Source organism: Tachysurus vachellii, chromosome 3, assembly GCF_030014155.1.
Source record: "Tachysurus vachellii isolate PV-2020 chromosome 3, HZAU_Pvac_v1, whole genome shotgun sequence".
Classification (NCBI taxonomy): Eukaryota; Metazoa; Chordata; class Actinopteri; order Siluriformes; family Bagridae; genus Tachysurus; species Tachysurus vachellii.
Genome location: NC_083462.1, coordinates 3,090,241 through 3,107,740, shown reverse-complemented (window position 1 = coordinate 3,107,740; position 17,500 = coordinate 3,090,241). Strand labels below are relative to the sequence as shown.

The 17,500-nt window shown below is 38.2% G+C and overlaps 4 protein-coding genes across 4 annotated transcripts in view; 1 reads left to right on the top strand and 3 right to left on the bottom strand.

Moving 5' to 3' along the window:
• The window catches only part of LOC132842592 (forkhead box protein K2-like), an 8,252-nt gene extending 6,207 nt beyond the window's left edge, over nt 1–2,045 (bottom strand). Inside the window, exon 1 of the mRNA XM_060865335.1 lies at nt 1,354–2,045. Within this exon, the coding sequence (XP_060721318.1) occupies nt 1,354–1,658 (305 nt within the window). The 5' untranslated portion in view covers nt 1,659–2,045. The remainder of the gene's footprint in view (nt 1–1,353) is intronic.
• The window catches only part of jmjd8 (jumonji domain containing 8), a 417,822-nt gene that overhangs the window by 166,266 nt on the left and 234,056 nt on the right, over nt 1–17,500 (top strand). The gene's annotated exons all lie outside the window — the stretch shown is intronic.
• LOC132842156 (transmembrane protein 238-like) lies at nt 8,937–10,917 on the bottom strand. Its single transcript, XM_060864820.1, is given in 3 exon segments — nt 8,937–10,046; nt 10,353–10,510; nt 10,512–10,917. Coding segments are annotated over 3 exon segments (393 nt in total). The 5' UTR covers nt 10,728–10,917; the 3' UTR covers nt 8,937–10,027.
• LOC132842155 (transmembrane protein 238-like) lies at nt 12,514–16,206 on the bottom strand. Its single transcript, XM_060864819.1, has 2 exons — nt 15,428–16,206; nt 12,514–13,170 (listed from the first exon to the last, which is right to left on the bottom strand). The coding sequence occupies exon 1, from the start codon at nt 15,869–15,871 to the stop codon at nt 15,434–15,436; it is 438 nt and encodes a 145-aa protein (XP_060720802.1). The 5' UTR covers nt 15,872–16,206; the 3' UTR covers nt 12,514–13,170; nt 15,428–15,433.

Here is a 17,500-nt window from a genome sequence, read left to right as displayed (position 1 = left end):
TAAAGGATTGTGTGTGTGTGTGTGTGAGATATTTGGTGTCTTTATTTCAACAGGACTGATTTACTTCCCAAAACAAAAAGAAAAGGATATATTTAAAATACAAAACTACTGTAAACTATAGTGTGATTGCTGCGTGTTTGTCCTTGTCCTGTGTGTGTGTGTGTGTGTGTGTGTGTGTGTGTGTGTGTGTGTGTGATTTTCTATCAGACGTTAACGTCAGCCTTGAGACTGTCCAAATATCAGACTGTTTATTTGCTCTACTACAATGACCTTTATTATTTACACCATCACACACACACACAAACAGATTTCTGTACAAAAACATCTCTACTTTCCATCACATGATGTAGAACTTTGGAGTTTCATGTAGTTTGTGGGAAACTAAGTGAAATGTATTTAACAATAAATATTCATTCTGTTCTTTATGCATCGATCTACAACCACAGAGACCTAATAAACCACTCATTAATGTTTAATAAACAACAAACCATCAATAAAACCTTTGAGAACAGAGTGTGTGTGTTTGTATGTGTGTATATATGTGTTTTAAATTGTTTCTACTTAAAATGTACTTGTAATAATAATAATAATGGAAAAAACTGTCCAATCACAGCGTTAGCAAACACTAAGCTAATCCTCCCTCACACACACATACACACAGAAAACACACACACACACACACACACACACACAGTTTAAAGACAGGATAAGACAGTCATTAAGTTAATAAAATTGTGCATTGTGACTAAGAGACGGTTTAATAAACGGCTGAATTTGACAGAGACGCTGATTCATTCGCATTGTTTACGTTTTAATGTTTATTTACTGAATGAGTGACGTCAGTGCTAATGCTAACGCTAGCTCGATGGAGAGAACACTGACGTTAAACACATTAAAAACCAAACCGTCTCCTACTGACTAAACACATTACGGAAACCTTTTTATTATTATTAGTATTATTTCTAAATTAAAAAACTAAAAACACGGATAAATCAGTGAGACGGTCTCCATGGAGACGCTAAGGAGAGCGTGCACGTGCGCCGACGCACGATTCAAAACAACAACAATAACGCAAAAAAAAAACAAAAAAAAAAACAGCAAACACCGGATCCCGAATTACACGTTTCCGGTGAATAAAGTAGACTGTCTTAAAAACAAACAAAAAAACAACAACAAATAAATAAATAATAATAACAATAATAATAATAATAATAAATAAATCTCAGCGCCAAATTGTTATTAGACGGAAATGCTTGTTTTTATTCAGCACGCGCGTGTAAAAGTGAAAACACACTAACGGCTGTGTGGCACGTGGCCGATAGTGAAAGTGTGTGTGTTTACTGGTGTACTCACACTCGGGGCAGCTGTAGTGGAGGAGCTCCTCTGCGCAGAAACACGCCGTCTACAAACACGCCGTTCTTCCCCAAGCAGCGCAGATAGAAGTCTCCTGCTGCACCCTGGTCCTCTCCGGCGGTGAACAGCTCCAGGTGTCTGCGGGAGATAAAGCTCGAGTGGCCCATGCTCACGTCCACGGAGCCCTGAGACGAGTTCCGGCCCACGGTCACCGAGCGCTTCTTCATCAGGTACTCGAACTCACGTCCCTCCAGCCGGGCCACAGGCACGGACAAGCCGCTCACCCCCACTGACACCGCCGCCATGTTAGTCCGCGTCTAATCGTCTCCTACCGGCCCAAACAAACACACTGCTTCCTCCTGTCGCCTTCTTACAGCCAGGGTCGCTATAAACAAGCGTTTTTTATCAACACACGTCCAGATCCTACAGGACAAACAGAAGAAAAGCGAAGCAGGAGAAGCGTAAACGTGCTAACACTGAGAGCAGCGGCTCGGAGAAAGCTAGCAAGGGAGGACGAGGAATAACAACCAATCGCAAGACGCGCCGACTTGATCGACATTCACGCCATCCAGTCATACGCGTGGTTATTCGAACGACAGCCAATAGGCGAGAAGAACACGGGCGGTTGCTGGAGTGAAGGTCGGATGCACCGTACATCAACACGGAGAGGCTAAGGGGGAGTATAAAAGAAAACACGGAACCGGATTATGTGAATCCTAACTTTTAAATACTCTGTAAACAATGTTTAAAGTGTGGTTTAAAAAGGATTTTTATTCTCGAAAAAAGTGAAACACAAATAAAGAAACGAAAAATATAAAATTGCTGAAAAAATAAATAAATAAATAAATAAATAAATAAATAGGCTAATGATCATAATGGAATGACAGAATGACTACAATAAATAGCAATAATATTATGGTGCATGTTTTGATGCATTATTTTTGTTCATGTAAACATAAAACAAATTAAATTGAAAATAAAAAGATGTTTTTGCTGGATTCTGGTTGTTTTTTTTTTCACTGATGATTGTTTATTGGTTATGTTCCAAGATTTTGGTACACAAAAAAAGCTAAAAAAAAAACAAAGAAAACACCCAAACAACAGTAATGTAAATATTATTATTTCATGTTATTTTGTTTTCATTTTCCTATTAAATAAATTGCTAAACGATATCGTCACTCTTTGAATAAAGAAACTAATCTATATATTTTTTCTTTAAATATTTTTAATAAATGTGATTTTGTTTCTTATTAATATTGAAATGTGATTATTAATCATAATGGATGACGTCACCACGTTAAAACCCCATTACAGTAATTATTTATTGTAACAATTTCTCCTCACCAGAACTTGGGCCACTTTCTGCCATTCCGCTCCGGGATTTACCTCCAACTTCCTTTGCAGCAGATGGAGAAGGACCTCACACCTCGCTACCCACAATTCCTCGCGCGCACAGGAACTCGTGTTATTGTGTACGATTCGATTCTTAGAAAATTGTTGAATGAACAAAAGTTGAATGAAAAAAAAACTGAAATAAATAAAAAGTTTTACACAGAGTTATAAATAAAGCATACAACAGGTTCAGCGTATCTTAAATATAAATACATTTATTCAGTTAAATTCAGTTTGTATAGTGCTTTAAATAATTCACAGAAAATAAATAAATAAATGAATAAAAATAAACAAACAAATGAATAAATAAAAACAAACAAACAAACAAACAAATAAATGCATAAATAAATAAATATAAAAATAAATAAATACATTTATTCAGTTAAATTCAATTTATTTGTATAGTGCTTTTAATAATTCACTTTGTCTCACAGCATCTTTACAGAGATATAGAAACAGAAAATACATAAAGAAATAAAAATAAGAATAAAAATAAATGAATCAATAAATTTAGTAATTAATTAATTAATACAAACATGTAAAGTTTTAAATTAAGTTACTTTATATTTGTAGCTAAAATCTATCCCTATTTATAAATCCTTAACAACAACAAAACAAAGTCTGGAGTGAAACAGCAAATTGAGCTCCAAAGTCAGACTCAGTTCCCTGACAGTGTTGTTCTTCATTTAAAAGCCACTAAAGATCCTCTTTAACTGTTAAACAATGTTGTGTATCTGTATAAGTGAATTATTCATCAAACCTTTTTGGGCAAATAATAAATATCAATTAATTAACATTCTGACCAATCAGAATCAAGTATTCAACATGGCTGTAGTTTATATTAGCTTTATACTAGTGTATAATAAATATGTGTGTGTGTGTGTGTGTGTGTGTGTGTGTGTGTGTGTGTGTGTGTGTGTGGTGTAAAATGAACATATACACAAAAGTAAATAATTATAATTGTTAACTGGACCATGTGTGACTTTATAAAACAGCATGTTGTTGTTACAGTCAACTGGTTCCGGATCCATCCTGAGATAAACCGGTGATATTAAAGAAACTAGTGACATCAGGTCAGATAACACAACTAGTGGATCTTTAAGGTGAAGTTAGTGTAAGCAGGGTTTCAGTTCGAGATCATTAACTGAGAGTATCTGAGTCCTCACTGAGACTTCAGTTACCTGTAGTTACCTCACAGCAGCAGCAGATGTCGCTGTGTTGATGTTTTATTATTATTATTATTATTATTATTATTATTATTATTATTATTATTATTATTATTATTATTATTATTATTATTTTGTTTTCTTTTTAAACCATTAGCTCTTAATCTACTTTTTATTATTACTTCTTCTTCTTCTTCTTCTTCTTCTTCTTCTTCTTCTTCTTACTGAAGTTTTTGTTGTTATTATTATATTATTGTTGTTATTTATTATTGTTGTATTTATTTATTTATTTATTTATTTATTTTACTAAAACTGATAAACAGTAACCCTCCTGTTTGTTTATGATTTTACCTGAACAAACCTGATCAGATGACATCAGATTCGTTGGTGTCAGATTCCTTCTAGATGCTTTATATGACTTTGTCTATATTGTGATGCAGGCAGTTTTTAATCTTGAGAGGCGATTGTAATGTTGTTACATGATTTACTAGATGGAGGTCAAAGACTACAACACTTCTACATTCTACAGTGCTAGAAGAGAGAGGGGGGGGTTGGTTTTAACAGCTAAGACTTTTGGTTCTACTTGGTACACACACACAGACACACACATACACACACACACACACACACACTAGGCCTCATTATCATACACTACAGCACTTAATACCTAAATACATTCTGGACACTGATTGGTCGTCAGGTGTTGATTAATCCTCTCTATCAGCAGCTCTGACTGTAGCTCAGGTTTATATTAATGCACTCATTCTTATGCGTTATGGTTTCCATGGTAACAGCTCCCTCACAGGCGCATGTACCCTGGAGGCTCCGCTGATAATAAACAGATCCTGTATGGAAGGAGTCTCCAGTGTCAGAACTTAGAAATATCTTATTATATCCTTAATAAGTGTAGGAGTGAGAACGAAGGAGGCTCCTGAGGGGGCGAGTGTTTGGAACTGCTACAATCTGTGATTACAGGAACTTAGTTTCAGAACATTAACTGTAAATAAACACATTAAAAGGTTAATTATTTAATGAGTATAATGTCTGATATTTGTTGGTGGTATAAAGGGGTAACTGTGGTGACTTCCTGTAACAGTGGGCTCTTATTTCCCGTAGTGCACTTGGACAGGAAGCAGGAGTTCTGTAGGAATCTTCTTTAGATATCAGGTCAGATGATCATGTGATTTTAAAGTGAAGTGATGTGGTGTGTTTTTGTGGTATTGTAGTCTAAGGAGCAGCTGAAGCAGGTTGGTGTGGATTTGGTTTAAGGTCAGAGATCGATGTTAACACTCCACATTACACAGCCTGTAATTATATCAGGAAGCTTTCAGTGGTATCTCTCTGAGTGAAGCTCTAAACCGCAACATGATCACTCTGTAGGGACCCTAGTGCTCTCTGCACCAGCCTTCCTCACGTCTCACTGATGTTTCCCACAACGCCGAGGTGTCCGGGGGCAAACAGGGTGGAGTGTAAGGTTCATTCTGATCATCCAATCACAGGTCTGATTATCCAGCATCCACGAGCTGACCACTGAACCCCAGATCTGCTGTTAACAGATGACACAGTGATGTGTTTATGTCCTGCTACACAACACAGCTCACTGTTTATTTCCTGTCAGCTTGTTTCTCATCATCAGTGACAGTTGATCAGTGATTAGCGAGCTGTGGAGGAGCTGTTACTATAGCAACCATGAACTGTTAGGAGAAGCGCATTAATATAAACCTGAGCTACAGACTGAGCTGCTGTTAGAGAGAATTAATCAACACCGGATGACCAATCAGAGTCCAGTGAAGTGACTCACACGAGGATGTAACATGAACTGTACTGAATTTAGGAGCCATGCCTTTTATTCTAAAGCAAACTGTAGTCTAGACAACGTGTGTGTGTCTGGGCAGGGGCGTAGCCATCATTTAAAAAGTGGGGGGGACGAAATGTCTAGTGTTATCTGTTTTTTTTTTTCAGTTAACCCTTGTGTAAATGACAGGTTTTATTTTTAATCATGATTTTTTTAATCATGCTTTATATGCGTTATGATTATATATGATTATAAAACAGAAAGAAAGAATGAAATAGAACAGCTTGCCACTGGGAAAGTACCCTTAAAAGGACATCTTTGTACCTTATTTAACCCCAAAAATTTATAGTTGTACATTAAGGTACACATTGGTACTCTAAGGTAGTAATGTGTACCCTTTTGAGTAGAAAGTACAAAGATGTCCTTATAATGGTACTAAGAGTATATTGTTTACATATTTCAAGTTGTATTTTGTGTATGCACAGTATGGCACGCAGTAATGGATACTTGCACATTCAAATAATACTTAATTTTTTTTGTACGTTCAAAACACAACATAAATATTGACACGTTGAAGAAACATTTCCTCAAATTGTCATAATTCATATAATGTTAGCTTGCATAATGAAAACAAATGATGTAAACAGTGCATGATATTTTCTTTGAGAAACAATTACATTACAATTAAATCATTATTTTAATTTTAATTGCCCTGCGATGGGTTGGCACTCCGTCCAGGGTGTATCCTGCCTTGATGCCCGATGACGCCTGAGATAGGCACAGGCTCCCCGTGACCCGAGGTAGTTCGGCTAAGCGGTAGAAGATGAATGAATGAATGAATGAATGAATGAATAATTTTAATTCTATTCATTACATTCATCCCAAGCTAGAATACTGAGAATACACATGTATCTATTTATATTAAAAAAAGCCTCGTTTGCATACAATTTTAATGCAAAAAATACAAACAAAAAGAGCAAATCGACCAGCAAAAATGAATTTGATTCATTTGATTGATTTCTTCTGTGAACCTTTTCTTTAATTTATGTTTACTAAAACATTAGAAACGACACTTTACTAGTCTACATCATCACTTAGCCCTTGTTATCTAGTGCACTATGCTAGTGAATATTTCATTTGAGGTTGTGTTTGTGTGTGTATGTGTTAATACATGCTGGTAACTAACTCTTCAGTAGACCATTTTTTCTTCTTTTCACACTCAGAGATGTTTTGGTCGACAGCAGCAACGTTATTAGTGATGTCCATGTAAAATAATTAGAAAATTAAGAAAAATGGATCGTGGCCAGTTTAATCTGGTCTGACTATTAAAATGACATCTTTAACCCTTGTGTTGTCCTCCTATACAAATTAGGAGCGCTGAGTCAACTTGACTTTGTCTGTTTTGACATAAATAAATAAACCTTATTTATATACAAAAATGCCTCATTTTTTAGTAAAAAAAAAAAAACAGAAATTTTGAATTATTTTCACTATAGAGGCACAAAAGTTGATGCACGATTACAGGCTGGTATATTTCAAGGGCAGGAGATTGTTTTGAAACCATTTTGACCATTTTTAATGTCAGCAAATAATAAAACCTGTTTTTTTCCAGGCCAAATTGACTTGAATGCTTATAAATCAAAAATTCTACAATTATCACCATTCTGTGTGTAATATCTATTTTACACTTGTAATATGTAGTTTACCCACCTGATGTCATCTGATCAACCAACAACAGGCTAAACACACACACACACACACACACACACACACACACACACACACACACACACACACACACACACACACACACATTCAAAAACATGCCATAATTTCATGTGAATAAAACTTTGTTTACCTCCTTATGTTTTGTTTTTATTATAATTAATTTATGAACGATAAACCTTATGAAATTTTGCCATGTTTTGGGTAAAATAAGCAGAAATTATTAAATATTATTTTGGATAACCACTGACTGATAAATGTCAAACATTACTCAGCATATCTCCAGGCCAAAGCTGACTGATGCAACTAAATTCATAAATAAGAGAGAGGAAACAAATATGATCTGAATATGAAAACACAACGTGTGTGTGTGTGTGTGTGTGTGTGTGTGTGTGTGTGTGTGTGTGTGTGTGTGTGTGTGTAAAGATTGTTGGTAGAAGAAGAAGAGAAGATATTGTCCCCAGCTGGACAAATGCATATAACAAGTGTGAAATATTTACAAATGATTGTTTTTGTTTTTTTGGAGGCCCAATGAATTGCAATGCCCAATGCTTGTGTGTGTGTGCGTGTGTGTGTGTGTGTGTGTGTGTGTGTGTGTGTGTGTGTGTGTGTGTAGCATCATTTCGGTAGATCATATTTTGCCCTCTGCTAGGCAAAGGTATATCAAAAGTGAGAAATATTTACAAATGTGTAGCTTTTTTTTCTGGAGGCCTAATGAAATGCAATGCCCAATATGTGTGTGGTTGTGTGTGTGTGTGCGCACGCATGTGTGTGTGTGTGTGTGTGAAATGTTTACAAATGTGTAGCTTTTTTTGTCTGGAGGCCAACTGAATTGCAATGCCCAATGCTTTGAACAGTGTTTGACTGTGTGTGTGTGTGTGTGTGTGCGTAGCATCATTTCGGTAGATCATATTTTGCCCTCTGCTAGGCGAAGGCATATCAAAAGTGTGAAATATTTCCAAATGTTTGGCTTTTTTTTCTTTTCTGGAGGCCTAATGAAATGCAATGCCCAATTTGTGTGTGTTTGTGTGTGTGTGCGTGCATGTGTGTGTGTGTGGGGTGTGAGTGTGTGTTTTGAGTGCGTGTGTTAGTGGACATTTTACGTGTGCATTTTTGTGTCTGTATGCATGTTCATTGCGCTGAAAAGGGCAAAAGTGTGACCTATTGCCCCACTAAATGTGGCCGAGTCAAAATGACCCAAGAGGATAACGAATGCGTAGTATATACTGTTCTGAACACATAGTTCAACAAAAATAGACAAAATTAATTTAAAATTAAAATGCTTGCAAAGTCCATAATTTGGAACAATCCTGGTAAATTTCAGGCAAATATGTGGAAGAAAACCAAAGTTATGACACATTAAATTCTTCCAGCGGGGTCAAAAAGACGCAGGGACAACATGAAGGTTAATGTCACTATTCGTCGTCCTCGTCTCTGTCGTGTACATACAGTGACACACACTTGATATTATGTAGAATTGGCAGAGTTAAACATGCTGTAAAATCTCAGTTCAACATTATCTTTATTCTTATTTGAAGGGTTTTGATAACACACTTGTTAAAACAAAAGCCGTTATAAAAGAGTTTATATAACGTTTGTCAGCTATTTTTCCTTATAATCCTTTAAATTAAAACTTGCTAATTATTCAACAAGAGCAACAGGCAGAGTTACTAAACATTGTGCAACACAATTCAGATACCATATGCCAACTTACGCTGCTTGACATTTTTATAAAAAAGGAGTGAAGCGTTTTTTGCCACTTTGAGCTCATCGTAACCGAACGCTGGACCGCGGGTGCGACTCGAGCTACAGTACTGGGGGCGCGTGATGATGACGTGACAAGTGAGTGACTGATTGCCGTGAACGTCATGTATAGACTATCTTTAACTTTCTTGTATCTTTGAATTTTAAATCACTCTGCATTTCTATACATTGCTCCATTAAAACCTCAACATGTGGTGAACACAACTCTCCACTAAAAAAGTGAGGGGGACGAATTTACTTTTTATAAAAAGTGCGGGGGACATGTCCCCCGCGTCCCCCGCGTAATCTATGCCCCTGTGTCTGGGTGTGTGTGTATGTGTAAGAGTGCAATAAGAATGTCTGAAGAATGAAGATCTCATTTTACAGCAGTGACATCATCATGACCATCATCATCATCATCATCATCATCATCACACCAAATAAATTTGTATTTCTGGTTTCTGTTTTGTTTGGTGAAGATCTGCGTGTGTATGTGCTGTGGTGTGTTTAGTATCAGAGGCTTCCTAACACACACACACTGGCTCTTCAAGTCCGACAGCTTCGGCGTGGAATCCGAGCGTCATTACAGTGACTTCTCAGCACACCAGTCTTCCACTTCCACTCACCTTCAGCCATCAAAATCACATTTATTTCTCATGTTTAAATACAGATCAGTAACAGCTGCATCGCCGATTCGACTGCGTTGCGATTTCAGAACAAACGTCCTTCAAAAAAGTGCGCAGATTGTAAACTGAGTCCTGGGGAGTTGAGCACAGAGCTGTGTGTGAGCTGTGTGTGAGCTGCATATGAGCTGCGTGTGAGCTGCGTGTGAGCTGCGTAGAGTTCAGACACGTCATGATGAAGGCAGACACCTGAACACACATGAAGAGGAAGAAGTTTTAGTAAATATAACGAGGCAAACATCTCAGTATAACACAGAATGGTTTAATAAAACATCTCAGGCCACTCATCAGAGTGTAAAAACAGGCCTAAAACAACATTTACAAATGTAAAAAATGTACATTTTCTTTCTAACCTCTACGACAACGATGGTCAAATATGTCATTATTATTATTATTATTATTATTATTATTATTATTATTATTATTATTATTATTATTATTTCTGAGCCTCAAAGTGAAATTGTCTGTTTGGAACAGAGCCGAGTCGGATCTTACCTCTGTGTAAACCGTGATGACTTCATAGGGCCACTAAAGTATAAAGTGCTTGATTTCTCCCTTTTGCTCGTAATCTCTGACAGTCCCTTAATCCCTCGGCTACGTCCTAATCCTTCGTTCTTCTTTCCTATCTTCACCTCGTCCACTCCTTCAGGCCAGGAGCTGCTGGTACGGCACGTTGAGGTTCCCCAAGTACCAAAAGATCCAGAACATGAGGCTGATGAAGATGATGATGGGCCCAGAGAGCACAAAGAAGTCCCAGAAGCTGAGCGGTGCGAGGATGCCTAGCAGGAACAGGACGAGGCCGACCACGTCCAGGACAAGGGCCAGGAGGAAGAAGCCGAAGCAGCGTCCGATGTACGCAGTGCAGTCCATAGCTCCAGCATGTAGAGAACTCAGTGTGGGTTACAGAACAGAGCAGCTGAGACGCTCCACATTCCTGCACTCGCTTAACGAGTCCGACTGCTACGGTGCTGCGAGGTGTCCTCGCCCTGTGTGACGACATCATGCCACGTTAACACACACACACACACACACACACACACACACACACACAGTAGGGACTTATAAAAATGCCTTTGACTGATAATCCTGGAGATTTATAATCCTCAAACCTGAACTGAGCTCAAACACACTAAAACACCCACACACCTGTCACAAGGTAGTATGTGTGTGTACAGTATGTGTACGTGTGTGTGTACGTGTGTGTGTATGTGTAGTTTAGAGCAGAAACACACACTACTGTGTAATAAAAGGAGTGAAAGAACAGAAGCTGTGACACAGCAGAGTAACACAATCTCTGACACACCAAACATTACAACAAAAGGACCTGAAATAAACCAGAAAATTACCTCAAACTTCTGCTGTGAGATTCAGCAGCTGTGTCTCCAGGACACAGTGGGGTGTGACGGTAAGGTCCGGTGCAGCAGCAGGATAAAATAACCTTAAACACTGTGCAGTGTAGAGATACACACAGACACACATATACACACATTCACACAAACAAAAACACACACACATTCACACAGACACACATATACACACATTCACACACATTCACACAGACACACACATATACACACATTCACACAGACACACACCCACACACACATACACACATTCACACACACACGCACACATATACACACATTCACACAGACACACACACACATGCACACATACACACACATGCACACACATTCACACACTCTCACACAAACACATACACACACATTCACACATACACACACACATTCACACATACACACACACGCACACATTCACACATACACACACTCTCACACAAACAAAAACACACACATTCACACATACACACACATACACACACATTCACACAGACACACACATTCACACATTCACACACACACACGCACACATATACACACATTCACACAGACACACACACACACACGCACACATACACAAACACGCACACACATTCACACACTCTCACACAAACAAAAACACACACACATTCACACATACACACACATTCACACATACACACACATTCACACATACACACACACGCACACATTCACACATACACACACTCTCACACAAACAAAAACACACACATTCACACATACACACACATACACACACATTCACACAGACACACACATTCACACAGACACACACAAACACGCACACATACACACATGCACACACTGTGACAAAATGGTGACTTTTTTAAAACACAAGTTTAAATTCTCAATATGAAAAAATAAAAAAGATACAATTAAAAATAATAACAGAAGAAAAACAAAAAGTTCTCATTGAAATTCTATAATGTTTTTAATAGAAAACTTTTAAGTGTAAAAAGAACTTTTTTTCTTTAATTAAAAACCTGAAAAATGTTTTAAAATAAAGCAAATCGTAAAAGAAACACTGTTGGTGTGTTCTTTAATTTATTAAAAAATAAAATAAAAAAAGCCAAAAGGAAAATATCAGAATGTCTATAAAATAAAACATTTAAAGTTTTTATATTAAAAGTAAAAGCTTTTTAATCCGTCAGAATGTTTGCAGGTAATTTGATGCATAAACACAAAAAACAAACAGAGTGGAAATATTTATATATTTATTATTTTTGATGTAAACAATAAGATATTTATTTATTTATACAAATCATTGCACATTTAATGAAATAATTGAGATGCATGTTGTGTAGTGAAACGTGTGTGTGTGTGTGTGTGTGTGTGTGTGTGTGTGTGTGTGTGATAAAGTGACAGTGACTCAGAGCAAAATAAATTAAAAAATAAATTAAGAGATAAATAAAGTGAAAAATAAAAGTGATGAAAGTGAGAACGCTGGTGATTTTCCACCACACGCTGAAACCAAAGACGGGTTTTTCATTAAAACCTGTCTGACCACTCTGACTTCCTGTCTCTCTCTCTCTCTCTCTCTCTCTCTCCTGGTGAGGGAGTGTAATGTAATCTCATGTAAACATGTTTGCATGCAGGCTCGGCCGGTTTGACTGAGAAATCCTTTCACTGGAGCAAAACTTTCAGAACAAACACAGACAACGAACACGCAACACACACAATGAACACGCAACACACACAGTCACTAAAGCCATGAGAACAAAAAGCTTTAGAGGAGAAACAAACAAACACTTCCCCTGAACCCACACAGACAGAAAGTGCACCTGCTACAGTGATGGTGTGTGTGTGTGTTTGTGTGTGTCTATGTACAGTTCACACAGTAATAAATATAGTGAAATAAAGTGACAATAAGTTAAACACGAGGTCTGATTTCCACACGCCATCAAATCCTCCACAAGAACCTCCACATACACCTGAAAACACAGAGAGACGGGTTTAAAATAACACACACAAATATACAAACACATACCCACGCACACACTCACATATATACACACGCTCACAAACATATACACACACATACACACAAACACACACACACACACATATGCACAAACTCACACATATACACACACACACAAATATACACACACATGCACACAAACACACCCACACGCACACACACACACACGCGCACACACACATGCACATGCACACAAACACACGCCCACACACACACACGCACATGCACACAAACACACCCACACGCACACACACGCATACACACGCACATGCACACAAACACACACACGCGCACACACACACGCACACACACGCACACACACAAACTTTGCTCTAGAATAAGAGTTTGTCGTCTGAGTGAGAGACGTGTGTTTAACAGAACTCTTACATGTGAGATGTATTTATTATCACATTTATTTATGTGATAAAGTATAAAAGACAAACACTGTGTGTAAATCTGAACTATAACTCTATATATGAACATCAATGTGTCTGGACTCCCTGCTCACTGTAAGGAGTCATGTTAACAGTAGTCTGTTTGTTCTTCTATAGTCTCCGGATGATTATTAACCCATACGTCACGTCCCTGAGTGTGCCACGTGTTACACAAACAGAACTCGGCAAGTGTCTTCAATTTGCATCCATACTTTACATTTCACTTCTCAGGTTGGTTATTGTGTGTGTGTGTTTGTGTGTGTGTGTGTATGTGTGTGTGTATGTGTTTGTATGTGTGTGTGAATGTGTATGTGTGTGTGTGCGTGTATGTGTGTGTGTGTATGTGTGTGTGTGTGCGTGTATGTGTGTGCGTGTATGTGTGTGCGTGTGTATGTGTGTGTATGTGTGTGTGTGTATGTGTGTGTGTATGTGTGTGTATGTGTGTGTGTATGTGTGTATGTATGTGTGTGTATGTGTGTGTGTATGTGTGTGTGTATGTGTGTGTGTGCGTGTATGTGTGTGTGTATGTGTGTGTGTGTATATGTGTGTGTATGTGTGTGTCTGTGTGTGTGTATGTGTGTGTATGTGTGTGTCTCTCTGTGTGTGTATGTGTGTGTGTGTGTATGTGTGTGTGTGTGTATGTGTGTATGTGTGTGTGTATGTGTGTGTATGTGTGTGTGTTGTGACGTTAGTGTGAAAAGTCAGCTTAGATTTCATATGACATTTCTATCAGCTATAGCTTTGTCGTGCTGGACACACACACACACACACACACACACACACACACACACACACACATATACTGACCACGTCTGACAACACAAATTAAAGAAGGGGAACAAATTAGTGAGGAAAACAATCTCACACAAAACGTCTGAGGGGAACAAAGTCACACTTTTACTACATTTACTATCCACGATCATAACATACAATAAACTCCTGAGTAGCAGAGAGTCCCAGACATACTGTAGGGTTATTATTATTATTCCTGTTATCTTTAGACTGATCATTAAAGTGTTAGTAATAATACTAGCAGTACTGCATGGACATCTGTGCTGATCAGATGGAGTGTAACAGTTGTGTAGTGATGTTATTGTGCGAGTGTAACGACAGATTATACAGGTGCGAGTAAATACATTCGTTTCAGTTCATTCAGTTCTCTTTTATTGCACTTTTAAGATTTAAATCGGCTCAGTTTCACATTATACGATCGAATATCTGTGTGTTCTAAACTTATTATAATATACAGTCTTATTAAAAATCTATCTGTATCAATATTTAATCTGTCAAGTCTATAACTAATCTGAAGCAGAAATATTTTTAGGTTATGCTTTTTTAGGTCTTATGTTTGTTATACCACTTTACATATATTTATATTTATGCATAAATATTCAACATTATTATTATTATTATTATTATTATTATTATTATTATTATTATTATTATTAAGTAATACTATTGGTGTAAATTTGTAAGTGTTTCCTGATGTTCTATTGAATTTGTCCTACTTTAAATGTTTTGTTTGTTTGTTTGTTGTTTGTTTGTATTCTGTTTGTTCTGTTTGTTCTGTGATTAAAGCAGAAACTAAACTCCACTCTCAGATCCTCAGGCTGTTCTTCTGGCAGAACTTTTAAAGGTGGAAACAGTCCTAAAAATTATTGTTTTCTTTTTTAATGAATTGTTATTAACTGAATAAGAAGCAAGCTGATATTGATACGGCTCACATGATGATGATGAGGGTGATGATGAGGGTGATGATGAAGGTGAACTCGCCTGTTCTCAGACTGTCTCCTTATCCTCAGGTTCGAACGCTTCATTGGTGTAAGCCGCAATTTTATCGCTCTTCCCTCCATCATCCTCTTCCTCCCCCTCCTCCTCCTCCTCCTCCTCCATCTCCTGCTCATCTTCCTGACCTTTCCCGGTGTCTCCTCTCCACTTCACTGTGCTCATGCGCTCCGACAGTTTCCTAGCGATCCGTCCGAAGCCGATGCGCTTTCCGTCTGCTCCGATGTTCCCTGCGTACCACATGACCCACATGCCGAGGCCGACGAACATGAGGACGGCGCCGGTGAGCGCGAGGAAATCCCCGTACACACGCCCTGCGATCTGCGGGGACGCGGCCAGACCCACCAACAGCAGGAGGAAGCCGACCAGGTCAAAGATCACCGCCAGGAAGAAGAGCGGCGCGCACTGTCCTATAATCCGCTTCGGATCCATCACTCAAGATGCTGAGGATCCCGGGAGCGCGCGTCGGCTCCTTAAACCACCCCAGGAGCGCAGGGACCCGCCCTGTGTGACGTCATCTGCACCTGAGCCAGGTGCGAGCTCCTGTTGACTGAATGGGGTCAAGCAGAAACCCCAAACATGCGGCAGTGCGGTGACGTCACTGTTACCTCCCTGAAGCTGATTAGTTTCCTCTAACGTCACATCGCCAAGTGATTCACTACTTTCTGATGTATTACACAAACACACATTAGCTCCATTTTACGTGGAGAAGAAAAATTAACTAAAAACCTAGTTCCAGTTCCAGATAAACAGCAGTGTGTTCCTCAGGGGTTACTGTTGGGATATTAATGACTTCAGTTATCCCGAATACACCTGTACTGTATATTTACTTCCTGTTGCACTTCCTGTTGTGACTCTTCCACATGGCAGTATTTCAGCCCATGTGGACATTTGTGAGTCAAATGATGCTGCATGCAAAATGTGTGCGCTAAGCAAATCATCCAGAAGGTCACACAACGTCCATTACTTTATTACCATCACTGCAGGTTCATCCTGCGTTCACTAATCACATCATCAACACTCAACTAATTAGTCATGACCACGTAATTAAGAGCAAAATCATGACTTATTCTGTGTTCATGTTAAATGAACAGTAATCACTGTAGTGTGTGTTAGTGACACAAAGCGAACATACTGACACTGTGTGATCCACATAATTAATTCCTCTTACTTCTTTTCATATTTGTGACCAGTTTTAATGAATAACGAAGACCGTCAACCTGCTGATAGGATAAATCATTACAATACGAACTATAATGTCTTTAACAGGTGATATAAAGCACACGTCATTAGAACAATAATGTTTCCTGTCAGTTTGAATCTTTCTCCAACACAGATGCATTATGGGTAGACCGACTGAGGAATGAAGTGATAATACAACACGGTCATTTGTTCGAACCCGACACGACTCTCATTCGTCTTTCAAGTAATTCGGTTTACAAGAAGTAGAAGAGTGAAAAAAACCCAGAGATGTATTTTATGAGTTCTAAAGGTTTATACAGTAGGTGATATCATACAGTTGGTATGTTGTGAGAGTAAAGTTCTCCCAGCACTCAGAAGATCAGACTCGGAGTATTGATTTGAGCGCTGATCATTTATTAGATTGTTCTTAAATATCTCTTTCCATTTGGCGTAATAGCATTAGCGTGGCGCTCTCTGCTCTTAGCGCTTTAGCGTTCTGAAACAAAAATGTGGTCCTCACACAGGCAGAAACACACGAACGATACTGTGATCATTTCCAGTGCAGATGTTTGATCAGACAGAAGGAACTTTGTGGACAAGTTGTATTCACAGTTTGAGTGAGAATTTAATACTGAAAATGTGCACATCACTCACACAGTGTCACTTCAGTCTGTATTTTCTATCCCTGATTTTTTTTGTTACTTAAATCTAAATACAACAAACTTTCTGAGTGTTAATAATAATAATGAAATCTTTGGACTTAAGTCCCCAGGTCTACTCAGCCTGCTCATACATCCTTTCAACACTCTTTTACACCTGTGGAAGGTAAAGATGTAGTCCAGAGTCAGTCAGAAGATGTGGTGTGATTGTTCTCAAGGT